At 34.5% G+C, this 25866-nt stretch overlaps 1 protein-coding gene across 1 annotated transcript; it reads left to right on the top strand.

Moving 5' to 3' along the window:
* The first annotated feature begins 7900 nt into the window (after positions 1–7900).
* LOC123536189 (26S proteasome non-ATPase regulatory subunit 2-like) lies at positions 7901–19619 on the top strand. Its single transcript, XM_053528763.1, has 8 exons — positions 7901–8024; positions 10043–10099; positions 10584–10748; positions 11475–11595; positions 12085–12361; positions 12832–12990; positions 13940–14084; positions 19587–19619. The coding sequence occupies exons 1-8, from the start codon at positions 7941–7943 to the stop codon at positions 19617–19619; spliced, it is 1041 nt and encodes a 346-aa protein (XP_053384738.1). The 5' UTR covers positions 7901–7940.
* The last annotated feature ends 6247 nt before the right edge of the window (positions 19620–25866 follow it).

Here is a 25866-nt window from a genome sequence, read left to right as displayed (position 1 = left end):
TTAAGAAATTTTGTTTAATGATCAGTTTTGTTAATTTAATATGAAATATAAAACGTAAAAAAATATATCATTCAATGATATATCATACCGTATGTATATTGCGGTAGCACTTAATTTGGTATTTTTTGGAAACGAAGAGCGAAAATGACTGGTGATTGAACTTACAGTGCTAATGAAAAAGAAACAATAAAGTAATCTACAGATGAGTTCCCAAGGTGTCAGAAAATACAATATGTTATGCATTGAATGAATTCCGATATCTTCATAACTTATCACACATGTACTTATCGTTAATGGAAACTTGAAAACAGAAATTTTATTGCAGGGGCTGTTACAAAAAAAGGATTTTTATTGAAAAGAAGGCTTTCAAATACACAACAGCATTATTCATTGTTGCATAAAAGATTATTTCATACTTTATTCATGTAACTGACCAACACAAAATAAGACATTTCCCTATTCGATGACACACTAACGCTGTATTTATTATGAGTGCAAGTACATTTATTTTAGTTTTGACACTGGCATACATATGCTTTACTGGTATTAATAGCATCGAAATACTTTTTTTTCTGGGAAACACAAATATATCAAAATCATGAAAATACTTAGGACATAAAAGTTTAGATAAAACAAAAACAATATCAAATGCATTTAAAATACCTATGACTGATTCATTTTACTCTTCCTTGATCAGAATGATTTTTACACGAGCATTACTACATGAAAGTGTTATATACGTCTGCATTTGTTAGAAAATACTTATATACTTTGTACTGCGGTAAATTCAGCTGTTTCTTCAGTTTTCTTTCTCCTACTTTTGTAATTATACTATATATACATTTTCGTGATTGATACTCTAGTAAGTATTGCTTGCAATTAAATCATGTTCAGTTTCAAAAAGGAAAATCGTCACAAAATTGGGAAAAGATTTTCTCAGAGTGGGATCCGAACATATGACCCTCACAAATTCTGAAAGATAAACTGTGTAAAGTAAACGTACTAGTGAAGCCTGGTTTTCTAGAAATAAGAAAGAAACAAACCTTCTTATACGAAAATATATTGGTAACCAAAAATGCTGTTTGTTGAATTCTTTGTTAATATTAATTGCGATTTTGTCAGGCAAGAAATAACGATTTTCATGCAAATATCAGAGACTGCGTATCATTTGAGGTTGAATGAACGATTTCCCGATATTTGATTCTTGTTTCCACATATCAAACCTGAAATTTTACTTTGCAAATATACTCAGTTCCAAAAGAAAGTGTGCACTTTTTAAGTTTAAATATTTCAAAAAAAATTCCCCGACGTTTTTGTTTCATTTTTTCATACACTAACTCTCAGGTATAACTCAAAATCTAAAATGCACACCAATTTGTTTACGAACTGATTTAAATTTTGGTACCAAACATTATAAGTTTTCATGAAAATAACCGAGAAAAAATAACAGAAAACTAAGTGCACACTTTCTTTTGGAACTGAGTGTATGCGCAAAAGTCTTTTTCTAAGAAAATCAAGTTTTTGTTAGCCTGTTAACGGATGAAAATAAATGCTTTGCCTTCCTGATTTATGGTTATGTGCTATCTTATTAAAATAATTACCTCGATAATTCTATTGTTTCCGTCTTAATTTTAAGACAAATTTGCCGTCACTCTCAGCGAGGGTCATGGGTTCGTATCCTACCATTTTGTAAAACCTTACCTTTTGAAACTTATCATGGTTAAATAGCAAACGGCACTAGAGTTTAAATCCATATAATGTATACAATGTCCCTGTATATACAGCTGTATAATAATACAATATTTCAAAGGTAGGAACACAACAACTGAAAAATATGTTTAATATTACCTCGATTGGGAGATAATCTCAGTGGTAAGTTGCCTGTTATTTTTTGTTGTACTCGAATATACATGATTTCCTTAATCCGAATAATTTTTATAGGAACCCCTAATATGTTTTGACAGGACTGTTAATACTGTCTTTGGAACGAGTAGAATACAACTGCAAATGGTAGCATGTTGGTCTACAATATTGTGTCTGTAAATCAGTTCTTTTATTTAGACAGAATTGAAGGAAAAATTGTCTGCTTAGCACAGCTTTGTGAATGCCTTAGGGATAATTTTAGTTGAAACATGGAGAAGGAACTAGAATACTTAATACTGTTTTGTGCTATATTATATCTCTGCATCATGCATCTAGTTCGTTCTTTGATTGTTCTGTGTCTTTTCATAAACAGTTATTTTAATGTAAACACCTGACATTTTTGATTGAATGTCGAAGGATTGACTTATTACATGTACTTACAAATAGAATACAGAGTTTCCTCTATTGACTGACCGCCGCTGTGTTAGAGTCGCTGACTTAAAATCACTGTAAGCTCTTACTGATTAAGAGGCATGGGATCGATCCCTGCAACCGACCGTATCACTTCATGTAAGAAGATGACAGTTTTTTACGGAGGATAGGTACTAGTAGCGGATCTTTCCAGGAACGATTGTTGGGTAAACTGCCCGCTTGACATAACAGAAATACTGTTTAAAAATGGCGTTAAACCCATGAAAATCAAACTAAATCCCTCGACTGACTTACTCATATATATGTTATGTAACAGGTGCTTCCGCATACACCATATTAATAGCTAGTTCCTCGTTTCAACTATACCCACGCACCCGTTTAGTTATACACTTGTACCTCATTTAGTCTTTACACTAATTCCCCGTTTTGTTGAAACACACAGTTCCACATTTCGTCGATACACAAACACCCGGTTTGTTATACATTTACCTCAGTTGGTTTAAACACAACATTCCCCGTTCTGAATGTGAAAAATCTCATTGCTTAACATTTGAACATAGCTTTAATATTAAGCCACGGATAATTTAAAAATGATTAGAATAAGATTTGATAGAAATATGATGACTGTAGCTACAGTAATAAAGAAGTTCCCAGTTGGTAGGTTTATAACTTAAATCCCCGATTGGTTGCGTTTACATGTATGCGTGCGTGCGTGTGCGTGTGCGTGTGTGTTGGGAGGGGGGTGGTGAGTGTAGGGGTAGTGTCTGAGAGCCATAATGACTGAAAAATGACAAATCAGATTTGACTACATATGTGTAGATATTTTACACTCTATTATTATTGGACTAATTATGTTTTCTTCAGCCGGCGGTAAGGCTATATAATCAAGGGAGGTTTAGGTATGAACCACTCCATCATTCAAGACCTCAGGTCGGTACGCACAAGCATAACTTACAGCCTTGAGCAATTTTAGACTGGGTCTTGTTTACGTTTCCTTTATGTCTTATACATTTTTACATTTTCATTGATGAATTTTAAAATTTCGATCTTTCATAATACTTAAACATTCATGTAATTATTCAAGCCTTAATCCTGGGACAAATTTTATCACATGAATTTTCTCGTGCATTGTATATAATGAAGTACAGTCAACATACATTTATGTATAATCAAAATGAATGCATTAAAAATCACATGTTTCTTCAATCTTCGTACCGTCTAGTTTGGCGACATATATGCCATTCGGGTCAGCCGTTAATGTAGCCTACTTAATGCAGATAACATCATACTGTTAATACATTTTAAAGCTTTAGTGGCAGCCATTTGTATCGGTATACAAAGTCAAGACCAAATGTTATAATTTGCTTTCTTTTCAGCCGACACTGATACAGAAGGTTTGGCAATGCTGACTATAATAGAAAGCAACAGTGTCCATAACCGTTGAATTAAATTCTGCATCAGTGTAACATTTGAAAATGTTAACATTTGCATTTTGAAAAGAAACCTGTAGTGGCTTTAAGTTGACATCTGATCATATTCAAAACTGTATTCAATTTTGTCATATAAGTTATATAATTTTATTGACGGATCAGGTAAGCGACGTTATTCCAGCTGTTTGTTTTAAACCTTTTGACACTGGCGTTTAAAACATCATAATGCGAAGTGCAGACGACAGAAGAATGCTTGTACTCATCCGACGAACAGACAGCAACGTACATGTATACATATTTGATATCAAACATCACAAATCATTAAGTATTTTAGTTGATATTTTATGGGTATGATATGAAATATAGTATACATGCAGCTAATTAATTCTAATATACATATATATCACAGTTTTTTATTGCATGACTTGCGCTTGTGAGAGTTTTTCTGCGTATTGTACACACTGCGTGGTTTTTCTTGTTTGATTTTTGTGGGGAGGGGGGGGGGGGGGGGGGGGGGTGGGGGGTTGTTTTTTCTTTTTTCGGTTTATTTTTGTTTGTTAGGAAAAATTGTTTCGGTCTCGCTTTAATTTAACCTTGTTTTTATTTTAAACTTACTAACCAACCCCAGCTTTTATTATATTTGACTGGCGTATCACAGTAGGTTGCCCCCCTTGAAAATTATCCGTAATCAATATTGAGTTCCCTGCTGATATCACTTTGAGCAATAGATTATATAGGAAATTTATTTTCAATCATTAATTTCAAATATGTATTTTAGTTTGTGAATATTTTAACACATATGACAGTATACATCAATTTCTCCTCTTCAATTTCATGTGAAAATATTTATTCTAACTGTACATCTTCTTGCTTCCAATTTTGTTTTAAAAGTATCACTATCGCTTATATTGCTGTTTAAGTAATTGCAACTGTGTGGTATGAGAACAATACGAATCAACATAAATTACATTAGTTCCGACTGAAAGCTAAATATCTTTGGAATATTGAAACATTCGACGACAGGAGAAAAACGACGTCAATAAGAATAATTTTCTTAGGAAATAGTGTAATCTGCAAGTTTGGCAATTAGTGAAAGCTGGTGGGGTGCATTTATTTAAATAAAAGATACTACTGGCAGCATGATTTCCCCGCTGTACGAAGAAAGGGGAAAATTAATAGACGAGCAATATCATGTCTATTTTAGAAATGAAATCCAAGCTTGAAAACAAAACAAACGAAAAAAAAAAACATTTATAATAGCGTGCTTTCCATTAGTTTACAGGACTTTAGTGGGACCTACATTTTTGTCACGATTTTGTTCGTGGAAAGCATGCAAAATAGTCACCTTTACAGCTAAAGAAACTTTAGTTTACACGGGTAAATTTGATTTCATGATTGAATTGTATAATAAGCACAAACAGATATATGAATGGCATATTTGATTTATATATATCATTGTTTATACAAAACTAAGTAAATTAGACACTATAAATGAGTAGGCAGGATGAATCAGAACTAATTTAAAAAAATGAGTTCGGATCTCAATGATACACATACATCAGTGCTGATAAGAAAAATTAGACACTTGATTCATAATTAAATAAGATTCTTTCTTTCCTTGGTTTCTACGGAAAACATTGCAGTTTACAGTAAGGATCAAGGCCAGTTGATAAAACAAGTCCGTGCGTGTTTTACTAACATGTAATTATGTTTTTTTAAGTTGTTAAATTGCTCGTTTCTTTTGCCATTGCCTATGTCAAATACCTTATTGTTTAGTTTATCATGTTTTAAAGAGCAAACCTCTAGGCATGTAAGGTTAAACAAAAGTACTGTTATATGGACCATGACATTCAAACAATATCATCACACAAGTCTCGTTTTTCTCGAGGAAATATATGATACTGTGGAAAAGTTCGTTTATGAAATAATCCTCGAATTTCAATGTTAAGCCGTCAATTTCTGGTCAAAAGAAAACTAAACCAAACAAAAACAGTATTTAAATGTTTTCATTTTCAGTGACATGACAGCATGAATTCCGTAATATCATAAGCTAACATAATTCTTTTTTTTACAGAAATGGTTTATATCATTCTTTTTCTTTAGAAGAATGATATTTCTATATGAATCTATAAAACAACATGATTTATATCAAAAACTGCCTACATGTTTTGTTTTTTTTATGGTGTAATATGCGAGCTTTATTTCCGTGTATTTGCCAAAGCAATATATTAAACTCAATGCAAAATCTATAACAAAGAATTATTAATTTGGGTCACGAATGACAGAACTTTAGCTAATGTAAAGGAAACAATCCAGTTATAAGGGAATAGCTTTAACACAGTCAATGATTAAGGGAGAGAATTCTCGAAAATTCTCGTTAAAAGCTGACCTTGGAAGGCAGACACTTTCTGATTTTCGAAATGATTTATATAAATCGGAAGGCAAGCCCATTTATGGCATACAATATATTGTAAAACTAAACAAATAATCATTATGATTAGCAACAGCAGGTCCATTACAATCAATGTCAACATTATATTAAATATGATATTCTTAGCTAAATAAAAAACATCAACAACAGTAGTTACTTTCAAAATAGAACTGAAATAAAACTATTTCAATGATTTGATGTAATGCTATTTAAAAAAAAATAGTTACATATGGTACGTAATAAAATATTTTGAAGCTTTATATGGGTTTACCAATATTTTTAACAACGTACTACTTCCCTGTCAAAGACGCACAACAACAATGTTTCGTTAGACATTTTCCGTAAAATAACTTATTTTGAATCGGGAACTATACTTTAAGAAACGGACAATAACTATCAAGATATATTATATCCAATTTCCCGTACAATGAACGAATCGTTAGGTGTCAATAACGACACGAGCCTCATCTGGAATGGGGGTGCCAGATGGGGGTCTTTACGGCATACGTAAAATAAGCGATAAAGGAATAAATGAGAAAACAAACAAACACGCAAAAACACGCAAAAATACATATAATGACATGACAAATCAATATCACAATGTCATGATGGAAAAATTTTATTTATGAAATAGATGCATCCCCTTTAAAATATCTTTAGAAAACGTATTTTTTTCCAAAAATTATTCCATCATATAAGATAGAAAATTGACATGGATATAGTTAAGGTATGGTCTTACACATTCAATAATAAAACTTTTCAAATCTTCAGTAAAATACGGAATAAATACATGTATATAAATCACACGAAGACGGTATCGCTCACACGAGTAGGTAGTCAAATGTCCGGTGTGTTTGGGTCTTCTATCTGACTGAATGCAATACTGGTTCCACACTGGAAAGAGGGGTCATTTCGTCACACCTAATCGTTAGGCAATTATTCAATAGTAAGAAATAGAAATTGAAACAAATTTCTGCATGATTTGAATTTACTGTCGTAAGAAGTATTAACTATACAGTATCTCTAATATCTATATCTATTAAAGCTCGCATTCAAAATGGCACCACACATATTCAATTGAGTGTGCATGTAAACTTATTAATAGTCGCCATCAGTAACCCATATGGGCGACTCGTTAGTAATTTTTAGTTGGAGGACAGTGGAAGATACAGAGAAGCTCAAATTCCAGAAGTTTCCCTGGGGAATAAAAACTTGCCAGGTTTAAACACAGGCGCTTGAAGCTCTATCAATAGATATATGCATTATCATATCCCATCCGCCTAATATACTTCATATATCAAGAGATCAAACCTGCATATACTTTTTTATTGATTGAGCTTCAAACACCTGTGGTTTAAAGCACATGTGTTTGAAGCTCAATCAAGTTAAGTTATGGTCTTACACATTCAATAATAAAACTTTTCAAATCTTCAGTAAAAATACGGAATAAATACATGTATTTAAATCACACGAAGACGGTATCGCTCACACGAGTAGGTAGCCAAATGTCCAGTGTGTTTGGGGGACTTCAAATGCAATACTGGTTCTGATTATGTGTCTAGCACCTGTGGTTTAAAGCACCCATCGACTCTTATCCGAATATTAGTCATTTAAATTGAAGCAGCAGATCGAACTCATAATTCCTGGTTTAGTAGCCAAACATCGTTACCACTGTCTCACAATCGATTCCACGGACAAGTAAAACAGATAGCAGATACTTTTTCAATATTTCGATTTCTTTGGGTTTATTACAAATCTTTATCGCCAATTACATACCGGCAAACATGGCGGACACCAGCAAGAAAGAAGTTGTTGAAGACAAAAAGGATGAAAAAAAAGCGAAGGGAGACGAAAAAGAGCAAGAACTCGTGAGAATAAATATCATTAAATATACCAGAATGTTTTTATTCAATTGACCTTGCGGTAAATGATTTGGTGTCAACAAAACTTGCCGTTTAATATTTGCTTTGTCACAGTTTACAAACTTGTGGGTGGGGTAAGTTGTAATTTGCGTAGTGACAACAGTTCGGTATACTGGTAACATCGGTAGGAGGGCAAAATGGTGAAAACTTGTTAATTTGTTAAATGAACTGGCGATTATTTTCTTGAATGGCTGTACAATTACGATTTAGCCATAAGTGTATCGCCACTGTATTGGTGACAATGGTGTGCAACATTATTGTCAGTGTTTTCCTAGGCAGCAAACTTATTCATCCAGAATTGGTTCTCTAGCTTAAGTATGTGTATAGGCTAGGGAACTGGAAGTTTATTTCTATGCATAAAGCTGCCGAAATTCACATTGTTTCTTTTGGTGTGTATCATGCATATTTCTAACTTTATTAATTAGTCATGCCCTCACATTTATCTGTGTTCATCCTGTCGACAAAGTGTCAATGCTGCGTACTGTCTTGTTTTATCAGCGAGGCACATTTTTATGTTGACATTGAAAGTTTCAGTTACATTATTACAGTGCTTTAGGGTATAGCGGATAGCTAACTAATTTTTCTTGCATTCTAATTCAAAGAAACAAAATTTAGTAGTTTTTTTCTGTATATCAGACAGAAAACAGCTATTCTTTTCAAAACATTCAGCATTTAATAGAAATTCATGTGATTTTTCTCTCCATGCTGTTGTTTACGTACGTGCTGGTTTAGGGTGTACAGGATAGCTTTGGTCATTTTTTCCCTTATTAGTTTAAAATCCACATCTAAACAAACTTCCCAATATTTTTTTACTATAAATCAGAATAATAATGTATTCTCTTTTCAAAAACATTCAGCTTTTTAAATTTCTATCAAGTACTTTTCATTCATTGATGTTTTTTACATACACACTCATTTAGTCAGTAAAGGATAGCCTCAATTTTTATTTGATAACATTTGAAAAATAATACAACAAGCAATCATTTAAAATGTATGTCAGAATGTCTGTCTGCATGCCAGTAAAAGAATGATATAAAAATTTATACAATAATTCAAGTCTAAATGCAAAATTTATCAACCTATCCCCTATACCCTAAAATCCGCTATACCCTAAAGCACTGTATGAGGAAAGTTAAATGTTCATTTCATGCTGGAATGCTTGACGAAAGAATAGGGTATTATACCTGTTCAATAATTAACAAAGTTGGAACGTTTCTGGTTATAACAGCGTGAAAACTACTTTGCCTTTCTTAAATGTTATTTGCTTTATACGTCACATTACGTGTACTGTGTTTGAATTAATTAAATGTAAAATTGTATTGTTTTGTATATGCAACATTAGATGTTTGCGAATGTACAAAATAATATAATTGCCATTTAAGGTTCCAGTGGATTCTTTGATCACTTTATAGTTTGTAATCGGCAAATACAAAAATGATGGAAAGATCTATAGAAAAGTTTACATGATAGACATTTGATTGAACACTTAGTGTTCTAGAAGTTTAATTTTTAACATATTGATTTTGCAACTAAAATATGATAAGTAAAAGTAGGTTCAGTTGTCTTGACCTAGATAGATAGCATATTCTGTGGATAGGAAAATCCTACAATAGAAGTTAAAATTAAAAAATGAACATTGAAGGTAAAATGAAGGTGTAGCCATCTAATCTTTTTGATTTTATATTCCATACTTATATCAGCTATGCCCATAATGTCATTACCTGCTGTGCAGAATTGCATACAATAACTAAATTAATTAAAGAATATTGTCAGTTTGCTATGTCAGTTTACTGTTAAAAACTTATTTAATGAAAATGAAATTATTGTCATTTTTTCATTCTTAACTGATTTTTGTCATTTTGAACATTTTTTTTTTCCATTGATGGAGATACATTGTATTCCTTGAATGGCAAATTCCCTGTTGAATGTATCAATAATCTCTTTTTATTGTGTGTGTTTTTCAGTCTGAAGAAGACAAGCAGCTACAAGATGAGCTGAATATGCTGGTGGAGAGACTAACAGTAAGTATTACATGGGCATGTAAGACAGGGTTCAATCTGTCAATGACTACTGTTTAAAGCAGGCCAGTCATGAATATGTCACAAGTAATCTTTCTGTGTGAATACATATACATGTATGTGTGAGCCAGTTCAATGTGATTTGGAAGCTTTTAGAGTCTTTAGTAAGTGCTGGTTGTCTCAGATCAGTCTGTTGGATTTAATTCCCACACTAATGTTTCTTTGACAAAAATGCAGACTGTATCTTTTCTAAATATTGGGGTTCTCATGTGAACAAACTGTTCAACTGGCTTTTCTGCCAAGGATAAGTTGCACATGCCAGAAGTTAGTCTTAGGAGCACTTGGTGTTTTATGTCTATAATTTTAGATGGAACATGGTCATATGACATAAATTAATTTTGTTTGATTTTAATCTCAACAATGTTTATATGACAGTACCTAGGTCTTACAGAATTACTTCTGAAACTGAGCTTTATGTCTGTTCTAGGAAGCCAACCAGGCTTTGTACAAGCCAGCACTAGAGAGTCTGAGGACACAGATCCGAGCTTCAACTACATCAATGACTTCTGTGCCAAAACCTCTCAAGTTTCTCAGACCTCACTATGATACACTGAAAACTGTTTATGAGAAAATAAAAGACAAGGAAACTCAAGTAAGTAGACTTGTTAATGTTTTTTTTATTATCTTGAATGTAGTATTGTCTTACATTGAATTATGATAATTCATATGGTGATTATGGTTACGTAGATTAAACTATGTAAGGTAAATCTTGCCAGTTTGATAAGGGCCTTTTTGGCCCAGTGGTTAAAGTAGCTTACTTCTAATCATTTTAGGTTTCAAATATTGCTCAAAGCTGGAATTCTTAAATGTAAGGAAACTGGCAGGTCTTTCACCATTCTACCCAGGTGCCTGTCCTTGTCTGAAATAATGCTGTAGTGGCACCTGGGGTCTTCCTCCACCATCAAGAGCTGGGAAGTTGACATATGACTTGCATTGATGTATCATGAAACCCAACAAAGACAGAAACAAACACTGCTGATTTGATGGTCTAGCTAAGGAGAAAATGTATTTTTATCTGTGTTACCAAGTACTAATAAAATAAAACACTATACAAAAAATTAAGATCTAAAAAAAATTGTATAATTTTTCTGAAGACTTTCCGTGCATCATAAGGTTATGTCACTGGCCTGTAATTTATCAAGGAGACATCACTACTAATTACCACCCTTGATGTTTGAATAATACATGTTTTATTTTCAGTTACTTAGAACTGGAAAGAAAAAAAAGTAGACTTAGCAACAAAATTTAATGCTTTTGAGAAAAAACTTTAGTTTTAACAGAAAAAGTGATTATATTGTTCACAATTTTTTAATTTCAGAGGTTTTGTGCAGACATTATCTCTGTGCTAGGTATGACATTCAGTGATAATAAAGAAAGTTTGAAGTTCAGGCTGCTAGGATCTAAGGAGGCGATGGGTTCCTGGGGAATGATATGTCATGGTGTCCTTTTATAATTATTTGAAAATAAATAATAAAAGTGGAGGTTATGCTTTTTTGAAGTGCAGGTTATACTAATTGTTTTTGGCGATTGTGAAGCAATTTGTGCAACATATATTAAATCACATTTAGCACCTGATTCCTGATGGAATCCATTGCCAGGTAGGTATGAGAGAAGAGTTAACAAAGGGAGCTACTTTACCAGTTTTAATATCTTATAATGACGCTGGCGGGGGATTGAAACCACAACCCCTTGCACTTGAAGGGGACACTTTGGAATTTTGATAATCAAAACAGTTTCTAAAGTGGTATTAAAAGAATTTATTTCATACATGTTAAACAGCTTACATGTCTCTAAGGGGTTCCGTAGCCGAGTGGTTAAGATTGCCCCTCTTTGATGTGGGTTTGAGCCTCACTCGGGCCATTGAATTCTTCATGTGAGGAAGCCATTCAGTAAATTTATAAGTCATAGTATTTTTAACATATATACAGGCTTGCATATCATAGACTGGAGTGTAAACAATTACATTTTAACTGATTTCAGACATTTAGCTGGTCAGGTATCTATAGAATGGCAAGATTTGACGGAAACAGATAAGGATATGAAGGAAAAACTTTTAAAGATGGCGAAAGAAATTGTACCATATCATATGGCCCACAATGCTGAGGCGGAGGGATGTGATCTGCTCATGGAGATTGAGAGGCTTGATCTGTTACAGGATTACGTTGACGAGACGGCTTATACTAGGGTCTGTCTGTATCTTACTAGGTAAGGGTGTAATTGGTTTGTATGGTTTGAAACTGGAGACATATGGCCAATGTGTGACACAAATAAAGATAAAGCTTTGGCCTGTATTTTACTTTCTCAAGGGGCTTCCGTGGCCGAGTGGTTAAGGTAGCAGACTACAAATCACTTGCCCTTGATATATGTGGGTTCGAGCCTCACTTGGAGTGTTGAATTCTTCATGTGAGGAAGCAATCCAGCTGGCTTACGAAAGGTCGATGATTCTACCCAGGTGCCCGGTTGTGATGTGATAATTGGGTCTTCCTCCACCATCAAAGCTGGAAAGTCGCCATATGACCGATAAAGAAATAAATTTACTTTTACAAATACAGAGATTTAACAAATATATCAAAAATAAATCCCCAGGGCCCTACTAATTTTAGATTTCACAGAGTTTCATCTGCAGTTAAATTTTTATTTCATGATTTTAAAAACTGTTCTTTTATCTATTTTAGTTGTGTAGCATATGTACCAGATCCAGAAAACCTTACCCTTTTGAAGACAGCTGTAGATCTGTACAGGAAATTTAAACAGTATCCTCAGGCATTGAGATTTGCCATGCAGTTAAATGATCAAAAACTGGTCGAAGAGATATTCTACTCGTGTAAAGATAGGTATATGTTTAAAATGTTCTCATAGTGACTCTTTTCATAATGTCAGATATGTATTTAAAATTGGTTTGTTTCAAGGAGTTATAAATATAAATTTTTTTCTATATTAACAATCTTACTTTTAAGAACCATAGAATGTCTGATATTTCGAGTGATATTTTTTATTTTGTTTATTTTTTATTGTTAGAAAACAAATTCTTATTAGACTGATGAAATGTAATTGGTGCCAAACAGAGTTTTATTTTTTGCTGATTCTGTATCCAATATCGGGACCATATTCCCAATTGAAAAAAATGTCTCCAATTTGAAACAATTTCCAGTTGTAAAATACGAAACGAGTTTAGTAAAATATTATTCCCTATTTGCATATATTATAGTAAAGCAAAATTGACAAAAAAGATAATCTAAAATGGAAATTATTGTAAAGAAGTAGGAGTCTGTCAGATAGGTTTATGTTATTGTTATAATAATAATAAAAGTAAAGTTTCTTGTTTAACGTGGGTAGTCGAGAAAAGTCCCCTCCTGGAATGGATGGAATATTTTTCAACTTATTTCCAGCTGAGCCCACGGCAGGCATTATATTTACCTCCCTAGCATCCAGTCTAGGCAGATACAGCTGGAAACAGTGCCAGTAAGTAAATCACCCAGCACGGGACACTAGTCAGGATATCAGCCGCAACCAGAAATCGAACCTTGACCGCAGGCATTGTAGTCCAGCCTGCTAACCACTGCACCATTTACTACCTATCTTGATTTTCCCCAATTATTTACCAAAATGCTGCTAAACTCCAGAGCCAATTTGTATTTGGTTGGGCATCCCAAATACTGTAAAAAAAACCTGTAGTATCTTTTATTTTAAAAGACTGTGCACTCTGTTTTATTAACCAAATGTATATTTGTTATACATGTATTCCATAGTGTTGACAATTTATGCTGATTCCTTTGTTTGTAGTTTGGTACAGAAGCAGCTAGCATTTATGTTGGGCAGACAGCAAGTTTATTTAGAACTCAATGATGATATGGAAGATTATGATGAACTTACTGAGATCATGTCCAACACCCATCTCAATAACAACTTCCTTGCCTTGGCTAGAGAGGTAAATAGAAATTACCGATATTATGTCTTACACCTATCTCAAAAGTAGCAACTTTCTCACCCTGGCTAGAGAGTTAACTAGTCACTTATCAAGATTATGTCTGACATTCATCTCAATAACAGCTTCCTCATCCTGGTTAGAGAGGTAACTTGAAATTTATGGACATTATGTCTGATATTCATCTCATTTATAATTTTCTCATCCTGTCTAGTGTGGCATATACATGTAGTAGCTTACTGAGATTTAGGTGACAGTTTATGTATTACACCCATCTTAAAAACAACTCCCTTGCCCTGTCTGGTGAGGTAACTGTTTAGTAATGACTGTTTGGAAAAATGTCTTTCAGAAATTTATGATATGCTATATATGTATACATGTTACTTGTCCATATGACCTTTTTGATAAGGACTTATTTGAGGCTGATGCAAGATCATTTAGTAGTTTGGATCTAAATAGCAATGCTAAGAATAGGCTTGCATAAGGCCTGTAAGTTTAGGTATTGTTAAGATACTGCTTGTTTGAATTTTGACTATTTATGGAAGAAAGAATTAAGAAGTTTTAGTCAGGGGGTGTTGTATATAAAAAAATATAATTTTTGAAAAATTTAAATTTGCCAGAACCCATAAAAATATTAAAACATTAATGCATTTTAAATGATTTTTTCAGTACCTATTAATTCTGTCCAGCATGATAAGGGTTAAGGCATGCACTGATTCAGGAGGCACTAAATCTCCACCGCTTTTCTTGAACCTGTTATTTATTTATATCCCCATGTTAGCTAGAGAATGTACTCATACCATCGGCTTCCGGGTTTCCGCCTTCTGTCTGACATCTTTCACAAATTCAGAATTCTCCACGACACTTGATGTCACTTCTATATGCTTTTCGCGGTATTCTAGTAGTTCAATAGGCGATAACTCTAAAACTTAATTCCTGCAATATGATGTCCTTGAGACGACCTTTCACTTGATCAATGTCACGTGACAGATCTTCAACTAAAATATAATGTATTAAGAATCAGTTTGGGTTACCCTCAATGTATGTCAGGTAATCATATAAAAGGACACATTTGCTTGTTAAATATTATTGAAATGTGATATTCAAATTGTAAAAAAAAAATCTTAATGGATATTTACAAGTAATCAAGTAGATTATAAAGATTAACCATCAGGGTCGGTTCCAGGATTTGCATTTAGGAGTGGGCGTTTTTTCTCCAGGGAGCTGGACCACCTCAAATGTTGCAATCTGGTGTTTATTTGACATACAGTCAGTAGAAATATTTGACCAAACGTCATACGAGGGATGTTCCAAATGAATTGCTTATTTCTATCTGGAGACCTCAAATTTCAAGTTAGCCCAAAAGGGCTCATTTCATGCCCTCGAAGTACTCCCCGTGGCTAGAAATGCAAAGTTTCAGCCGATGTATCCACTTCTTGAAGGCGTCACGGTACGCTGATTTGGGCACAGTAATAAGGTACTGATGAATGGCAGATCCAAGTGCCTGCCGGGACTGGTATTTCCGCCCAGCAAGGAATGATTTCAATTTCGGAAACAAAAAGAAATCACATGGGGCAAGGTCTGGGGAATACGGGGGTGAGGCAAAACAGTTACTTTTTCTTTCTTCAAAAACGCCGTAACTATTGCGGAGGTATGAGCGGGGGCATTGTCATGTAGAAGACGGACATGTTTAAAACCAGTGGCAGGGCGTCGTTTCTGATAATACTTTTTCAGTTTCTTCAGTACTACGTCTTTGTAGTACTTTCCGGTGATGCTTTTGCCCTTTTTCACCGGCACTTTTATTGCGACTCCTTCACCAGAGAAGAAGATTGCATACAAAACCTTCTTTGCACTCAAAGAACGTTTGGCAATTATTGGGCGTTTGCTGTGTTTAGTGGCCCAGATCTTATTGCTAACCTTTCTGACGGGCTCAAAATAATGGACCCAGGTTTCATCACCTGTGACGACATTGGCAAACTGCTTTTTGTCATATTTTGGAAACATTTGAAGCAGCTTTTTGGCCACTTTAACCCGTTGCCTCTTTTGCTCATCAGTCAACAGGTGTGGCACCCATATAGCAGAAATCTTTCTGACTTTCAAATGCTTCTTCAAAATAAGGTGAACCGTTGATAGTGATATGCCTACCTTTCGTGCAATATCACGAACTGTAAATCTGGCATCTCCTTCAATGATTTCCTTTATTTTGGAAACGATTTCTTTACGAGATGCAGATTTTGGCCTACCTGATTTCGGTGCATTTTTGATGGACTCTACACCAGACTCAAATTTCTTTTTCCACCGCCGAACTGTGTCATAAGACACACAAGAAGGTCCATAAGCAGTAGAAAGTTCAGTCATCAGCTGCTTCAAAGAACAACCAAGTTTTGAGCGAGCTTTGATGTAAGCCCGTATTTCATCTTTCTTGTCGACGCTTCTACCAACCATTTTTACTACAGTGGTCAATGATTGCGTGTATTCAAATGGCAAATTTTATGTCTTACACTTAGTCTAACATGTACATTTATACACCGTTGTGTAGGTATTGAATAACCCTATACAGGTAGGTATTGGTTTTTATCGTGCCCCACGTGGATATCGAGCTAGAGGACAATAAGCAATTCATATCGAACATCCCTCGTATAGACAGTTTTTTTAATTCTAATTACTACAATCAATCCCACCACTTTAACAATAATTAAAACTATTGATTTTTTTGGTTTCAATTTTAGGCTTTAAAAATGTATACTCAATGGACTTTTGCGCCAGTCATCCGCTCTTGACAATTTTCTTTTCCATTAAAAATTTTTTAACTCGAGTATATCTTTTAGTGTATATCAGTTATAGATAAATATAAATATCTTACAAAACGATAACTTACCGAAATTAAAATTCTTCTATGTTATATTGTGAAACCCATTATCGGTATCGGTCGTTCACTGTTGATGTCATACTCTCGCAGTTGTACAAAATGTATGTTTAGCTCGTTATTGAATCGGGCTTCTCTGAAAGGTTTTTTTACGCACAAGATATATGTTTACAATCACATTTATAAAAAATAAATAAAATAAACTTCTTTATTATCAGTTCTTGTAATCAAATTAATCTACTTTTTACCACTGCAATACATCTGGCAATACCTCTGGCAGGTGCATCAAACGCCTGCATATAATTATTGCCTCTTTTCCCCTGATTACTTAATCTATTATTTTTTTATTCATAGTCTTACAGTATAAATGTATGTGACATACTTAATGCAAAATAGTGAATATTGAGTTGCTCTTTAGACCGTAAAAATATTTCTTCACTACCAAAAGTAAAATGCTTTGAGCACAAAGTTTAAAAAGTTTGTCCATACTAGTATTCCATGTCGTTTGTTTAACTAGTTTAGTGCACTAGCACGATGTATTAAACAAATTATACCCTACAATATGGTACCAGGAAATGATTAGAGGACTTAATGCAAGTTTGTTTATAACGTTGAAAGAAATATATGATATATGGGCTGTCTCTGCGATACAAAACACTGATGATGCTCGAGGGAATATATTTTTTAAGATGGCATTTAATGGTCTGGTACAAGCCAATGGAATTCTACCTTAAAGTTTATATTTGTATTGTATAGTTATTCGGTGCAGTAATCAGTGGTAAAAACTAATTGTGTCTGTAAATACTGTACTCCTGGATTGAGACGTTATTAGGACTGCCTTTAAATGCAAACGATTGGAATTTCGAACTCGATACAAATCGTTGTTTTTCGAATTCAATGGTGGTGTTTGATTTTTCGTGTATATACAGTACATAAAATATTTTCCCGCTGTGTTTGGTTGGGCCACACAAATCAATCGAACTTTCATAGAAAAGTCTTGCAAGGGTATTTAGCGTACCGATGATGGCCGAGCAATGAAACTTTGAAGTAAATTGTCACCCGGATGGAATTACTTGGTCATCGTGTCCGTCCAGTATGAGCGAGTTCAGGTAATGGATAAGGGTTAACTATTGCAAATACTAATCACTTACTCTGCTTCAAAAAGGTTGACAAATTCCCGGCGTATAATGGTAGTTAAAAAAGCCGCAGAAAAATAGTTTTACTTTAAGTCACGGCCAAGATTCTGATTGTTCAAGTTTTTTTTTTATAGTTGGGGGTATTTTTATAAGCTTGAAAGTCTGACCTATTCTAGTGTGTTCCGTTGAATTTAAGGAGTGACTCGGCCACCTTTTCGCAGCCAGTATTGTCAATGCGACGCTATGGCTCATAAAAGATTAGTATAACTAGGTATCATCTAATGTAAGGAGCTGTGACATTGTGCGATCATCAAAATTTGAGAACTTTTCCAGCTTTTCTTTAGCACATTCGACTCTGTTGGCTTTTCGCTCCTCGAGTAACAGGTGACGCATCGATCAAGCACAAACCTGTGTTAAATCCAAGTGCTTGGTGAAAATCTCACGAGTTCTCTCCGTTGCGTTGCCATGCCATTCGTGGTTGAATAAAACGTTGGGTATTAAATAATAAGGTTTGGCGCATGTTTGGTAGTTTACTCATCTCTATGTTGGTTTTGCTTCTGATTGTTCCAAAGTGGGGCCCTCTGAACCCATTTTCATGTGTGTCTACATGTATATCTGTTTATTACTTCATTGTATTAATTTCTGCAATCATTTCTGTTTATATTGTTTGCATTGTATATTATTATTACATTTATAAACTACGTGAAACAGACAGATTCTAAAGAAAAATTTTACTAATTAGTACATATTATCGAGAACTAAATTCAAAATGATAAATGAACAGTTACGATCCTTGAAAACCCTTTACAGTGTGTCGTCAAATATATGGCATCAATCATTACAAAGTTACAGTGCTAAAATCAACGGTACAGTATCAGTAATGAAGATCGCGTTAACAGGTGAAACCAGTTAAGTTATGTTATTTTATCTGACATAAATGAATAAGTAAATAAGTAAGTATTACTAAATAAATTGTTATTAACGTGACAGGTGATATATATACAGTACATACATATTACAATAAATACTCATCCGGCACAACACGCGGCTCAATTAATAGGCCTAAATGTCACCTGTTAATTCATTTTACACTTATAAGGCCTTACAGAATAAAAAAGGAAATTCCATTTGTACCTTTTCCATGGGAACACTGTAAACCGTATTTTGAAACAAAGAGGAACATTCCTCTATCTATAACATATGAAAGATAGAGGAGCTTTACTCTCTCCAGCTAGTATTTTTTGTAACATAGAGGAACATTCCTCTATCTACAACAAATGAATGATAGAAGAGCATTACTCTCTCTAGCTAGTGAATTTTTTAAAACATAGAGGAACATTCCTCTATCTTCAACATATGAAAGATAGAACAATACTGTCTCCAGCTAGTAGTGTTATTGTAACATAGAGGAACATTCCTCTATCTTCAAGAAGTGAGACAGAGGTACAAAAATATTTCTAGCTGAACTAAGACTATTGTTCCTCTATTGGTCATATATTGCAGATAGAGGAACATTCCTCTATCTACAAGAAGTGAGATAGAGGTACATAACTATTTCAGACTAGTATTACTTTGAAACATACGAGTCACAGCAGTCCGGGATTAAAACAGGCTTTTAATGCGATTTGTACGCAGTTTCCTACTATTTGCTCTGTAAATATGAAAGTTTACTCAAATTCGTACCTTCGCCCTGCCCTAACCAATGAACCGAATCGGCGGTGAAAGCCCTCAAATTGTAGATCACAATATTAATTTTATAAAGATATCTTCAATAATAGAGAGGAACAAACACATAGATCACAGCAGCCAGGGATTTAAGCAGGTGTGTAATGCGATTTGCACCCAGTTTCCTACTATTTGCTTGGAAAATATAAATTTTACTCAAATTGATACTGCCCTAATTAATGAACCAGATCGGCAGTGAAACCCCTAAAATTGTAGATCACAATATTATTTTCAAAAGTATATCTTCAATATTTGAGAGGGACAAACACAGAAGTCACAGCAGCTCGGCATTAAAACAGGCTTATAATGCGATTTGCCTGCGGTGTCCTTCTATTTGCTCTGTAAATATTAAATTTTACTCATATTGATACCGTCACCCTGCCCTAACCAACGAACCGAATCGGCTGTAAAACCCCTTATGTTGTAGATCACAATAATAATTCTAAAGATATATTTTCAATAATAGAGATGAACAAACATATAAGTCACTGTAGCCCAGTATTAAAACAGCCTTGTTCTGCAATTTGCACAAGGTTCCTACCTGCGTTGAGTCGTATACGGATGCGTTTTGTGAAAGCTGATAAACACAAGAAACTAGAGATATATTTATTTCATTTGAAAACCTATTGTAACATTTGCTCTGCAAATATCAATTTGTTACTCCACACTGACTGACTTCGCCATCCTCCCCTAAACACTAAACCGATTTGGCTGTAAAGCCCCTCAAATGGTAGATCAAAAGCTTAATTCACACAAATATCATCTCAAGGCCAGGTAATGACAAAAACTGAGGTCATAGTAGCCCGAATAACTAAGGCTTTTAACATCGTAATATGAGGTCATCATTTGCGTTGAGTCCTATACGGCTGAGTTTTTTGAAAGCTGAAAGCAATCACCCAGTACCATTTATTTTTCGTATGCATGCAAAGTACGTATAAAAACGTTTCCTCTGTTAATTTTAAATTTTGCTCATATTGATAACTGTTCTAACTAATGAACCGAATCGGCAATGAAACCCCTCAAATTGTAGATCGCAGTATTACTTTCAAGGATATATCTTCAACAATAGAAAGAAACAAACACACAAGTCACAGCAGCTCGGGGTTAAAACAGGCTTGTAATGCGATTTGTACGCAGTTTCCTACTATATGTATTTGCTCTGTAAATATGAACTCTTTCTCAAATTGGTAACTTCGCCCTGCCCTAACCAATGAACCGAATCGGCGGTGAAACCCCTCAAATTGTAGATCACAATATTAATTTTAAAGATATATCTTCAATAATAGAGAGGAAGAAACACATAGATCATAGCAGCCCGGGATTAAAACAGGCTTGTAATGCGATTTCCACCCAGTTTCCTACTATTTGCTTGGTAAATATTGAATTTTACTCAAATTGATACCGTCAGCCTGCCCTAACCAATGAACCAAATCGGCGATGAAACCCCTAAAACTGTAGATCACAATATTATTTTCAAAGGTATATCTTCAATATTTAGAAAGGGACAAACACAGAAGTCACAGCAGCCCGGGATTAAAACAGGCTTGTAATGCAACCTGCACGCGGTGTCCTTCTATTTGCTCTGCAAATATTTAATTTTACTCATATTGATACCGTTACCCTGCCCTAACCAATGAACTGAATCGGCAGTAATACCTCTCAAATTGTAGATCACAATATTAATTGTAAAGATATATCTTCAATAATAGAGAGGAACAAAAACATAAGTCACAGTAGTCCGGGATTAAAAGAGGCTTGTAATGCGATTTGCACAAGGTTCCTACCAGCGTTTAGTCGTATACGGATGCGTTTTGTGAAAGTTGAAAACACAAGAAACTAGAGATATGTTTATTTCATATGAAACCTATTGTAACATTTGCTCTGTAAATATCAGTTTGTTTCTCCAAATTGACTTCGCCATCCTCCCCTAAATATTAAACCGATTCGGCAGTATAGCCCCTCAAATGGTAGATCAAAAGCTTAATTCACACAAATATGATCTCAAGGCCAGGTAATGACAAAAACTGAGGTCATAGTAGCCCGAATAACTAAGGCTTTTAACATCGTAATATAAGGTCATCATTTGCGTTGTGTCCTATACGGCTGAGCTTTGTGAAAGCTGAAAGAAATCACCCAGTACCATTTATTTTTCGTATGCATGCAAAGTACGTATAAAAACATTTCCTCTGTTAATTTTAAATTTTACTCAAATTGATACCATCATTCTGCCCTAACCAATGAACCGAATCGGCAATGAAACCCCTCAAATTGTAGATCACAGTATTACTTTCAAGGATATATCTTCAACAATAGAAAGAAATAAACACACAAGTCACAGTAGCCCGGGATTAAAACAGCCTTTAGTACGATTTGTTCGCCGTTTCCTACTGTTTGCTCTGTAAATATGAAATTTTACTCAAATTGGTACCTTCGCCCTGTCCTAACCAATGAACCGAATCGGCGGTGAAACCCCTCAAATTGTAGATCACAATATTAGTTTCAAAGATATATCTTCAATAACAGAGAGGAATAAACATATAGATCACTGCAGCCCGGGATTAAAACAGGCTTGTAATGCAATTTGCACCCGGTTTCCTACTATTTGCTTGGTAAATATTGAATTTTACTCAAATTGATTCCGTCAGCCTGCCCTATCCAATGAACCAAATCGGTAATGAAACCCCTCAAATTGTAGATCACAATATTATTTTCAAAGGTATATCTTCAATATTAGAAAGGGACAAACACAGAAGTTACAGCAGCCCGGGATTAAAACAGGCTTGTAATGCGATTTGCACGCGGTGTCCTAATCCGCAACAGTTCTGAAAAGATCGTAACAGATCTTAAAAGATCTTAACAGTCCAGAAGACAATCACTGTTCCAAAACGTACGAGCTCTTACAGTTTTATTCAGGTTCTAATAATGGTTTTTAAAGTTCTGTTACGTTTGCTTTAGAGATTTATAACGTAAGACGTTATCAAAACCCTTTTTTCTTTCACTTGCGGAGCAAGCCGGGGATAGGGAATCCTGAACTCATCCGGAAGCGCATCCGGGGCATTATGATTATAACTTTACGTGAACTGATTTTGTATATGGGACACACACTGAAAGATGACATAGAATGAAGGTTAAACATACTTAAAGCAGAGTACGGTATGATAGAAAAAAGCAAGACAAAGACAGGATATGAGAAAAAAATGTTGTAAATGGAGATAAGTCAGATTAAATTAAAAATGTATTCAACTTAAATATTTCTTAAAACAGTTTTTCATACGATTATTAATTATTTTCATTCCTTATCAAAATGTAAGTAATCAATAACATCATGCATTCCTTGATGTCCGTTTCTAATTGAAAAACTAGCAATTCGCACATTTAATTCTGCGCCGTTAACGCAACAAATCAGTTTAGTATCACTTCTTTTATTACTGTTTGTACATGTATTCGTTATTCCCAAGACCAAGAGTGTTGATTACCGCTATAGGCTTTTTAATTTGCAGTCTACTTAGAAGAGCAGTACACCCCTTCTAATGTCCTAAGATATGTTCAAATCGAGCGATTTGAAAAGACGCATGTTGCATTCTGTGTTGAAATTTGATATCGTAAGCAGGTTACAAATGATGCACCCCATGGAAATATTCAGTTTCCTGATCTCAATAAATGTAAGATTATATCTGTTGAGGTACGAATGTCACTGAGAACGAATGGCTCATTCGGGCTGTCTGTCAGCATATGTTGATCAAACGAGTAGAATTATAGGGGAAAGGGACAGAAAATTTGAAAATTAAAGAAACCTGCGCTGATACCAGTGCGCAAAAAATCATAAACTAATCCAATTCTGAAAAGGTCTGTGGAATTTTTGAGCGGATTTATTGAATATACTTACCACTTTGTCATGTAACATTTTCAGCCTGCCGATCCGGTTATATTATAAAAACGAGTTAAGCGCAGATTACAGGACACTAAATTTTCAGGCAAAAATGGCCCAAAATACACTTCTTGCTCGACCTGTACCGTATTATCTGTAAATGACTGACCTACAATATATGTATATTCTTAAAGCTTGTGATCAGACGAAAATAATGGTGAAAAGAAAAGTGTCTCATAACCGCTTACTTTTCCCGCACATTTTGCGCTGAATCTGGATGGATGGATGGATGACCGTTTTCATTTCAACTGACTTCCGTTACCTCAGGTAAGATTTTAGACCCGGCCGTTTACACGGAGCTAGGAAAATTGATACAAGCATGTATTTATTCTACACAATAAGTACTCGTACGCAGGAATCATTAGTTCTATAAACATCATAAATAACCAGTTGAATATAAATGCCTTTAAAGAACATCTGTCGATTTTATTTAGAAAACGTTCCCGGGCCAAATACGTAACTGGCCCCTGTCACTGAAACTTCTCACATAAGAATATTCTCTATCGTGAAAATAAATCTTTGTCCCAGATTTGTGATTCCAGTTGGAGTTAATTAAAAAAAACTCTTATGTCAAGCTGAAATAAAATTTGCACACATTAAATTATGACGAATAAAATGACATGTGGGCAGGGATGACATCATTTAAGTTTAAGTACGCATCATACAGATTTCGTCGCAAAAAGAAACAAGATATCATTAAGGTACATTCTATAGTCATAATATCGACATTTTAGTGCTTGTCTTTATTAACATTTTGCGAAGTTTTACTGAAAAGTTACACAATTTGATGAATGAAATGCCTATTGAAAATGATTAAGGTCTCTTTTGAAGTAAATATCTTGAAAAATAAATGCCAACTTTTACCCGAAAATCCGGCAAAAAAAGCAGGAAAAATAGTTTTAGGAGGTCATTTTTTCAAAATCGACAGCTACTACACGCAAGCAGTATTCTGTCTAAAATTGTGACCAAAACTTACCAGGATAATATATCTACTGCCTGCTAGCAACAATTTTTAAATAGATTTGATGAAAAGGCCTGTTAGAGTCGATCATTTCAGATAGTTTTTATTTTCTCTTTTTTTCATACAGACATCATCATTTCACTATTGGTTTGAGATAAACATGTGTATTTATGACAAAATCCATAATATCATTACAAGGGCAATACACATAAAATTCAGATGTGTCAATTTTATTCTTAGAAACGGTTGCGGTCACAAAGTACTTGACAGAATAAAATGTAAATGTCAGCATACATTTTTTCACAGCAAAATGTGTTTGTGCGTAGAAATGTGATCAGGCTGAGCACATGGCCTTATGGATTACATAATTTCTGGCGCTTAACGTAAAACAGCCAAAGGACAGAGTTCACAAATATTAAATTTAAGCTTAAATGTACATGCGATACATTATGCATATGTATATACTTCACGACAGCAGGAAGGTGTTCTTGCAGGAACGACGGTAAGTGCAAGTTTATAAATAAATTATTTTGCAGCGAGTTCAAAATAAGGTTGATAATCAGTCGTCTGTATTTCAAGACCTGGAAACGATTTGCCCAGTCATTTAAACGTAATGTTCTGGGAGGATAACATAGTACTAAGTAACTTCAGTGAATGCATGTACTAGTTTCTACTGTCACCAGAGTTTATCATTTTAATAGATGCAGAATTAACGCATTATTTCGTATATAGTAAATCGATCAGGATGGGGCATTGTCATAGCAAAGAAAAACCGTTTATGTACTTTTTGCATTCAAATTGACATAATTTGAAACTTAGAAAGAAAACGACCAGTAGCCCTCTGCATGTATGATTAGACGTGAGACTGAATCACCCTGTTGGGGCCTCCGTGGCCGAGTGGTTAAGGTCGCTGACTTCAAATCACTTGCCTCTCATCGATGTGGGTTCGAGCCTCACTCGGGGCGTTTAATTCTTCATGTGAGGAAGCCATCCAGCTGGCTTACGGAAGGTCGGTGGTTCTACGGAGGGGCACCTGGGGTCTTCCTCCACCATCAAAGCTGGAAAGTAGCCATATGACCTAAAATGTGTCGGTGCGACGTTAAACCCAACCAAAAAAAAAAAAAAAAAAAAAAAGAATCACCCTGTTACCTATGAAAATTAATTACCGT

This window comes from Mercenaria mercenaria, chromosome 17 (assembly GCF_021730395.1).
Source record: "Mercenaria mercenaria strain notata chromosome 17, MADL_Memer_1, whole genome shotgun sequence".
Taxonomy (NCBI): Eukaryota; Metazoa; Mollusca; class Bivalvia; order Venerida; family Veneridae; genus Mercenaria; species Mercenaria mercenaria.
The sequence above is the reverse complement of the archived record's forward strand: the minus strand, read 5'-3'. Positions and strand labels throughout refer to the sequence as shown.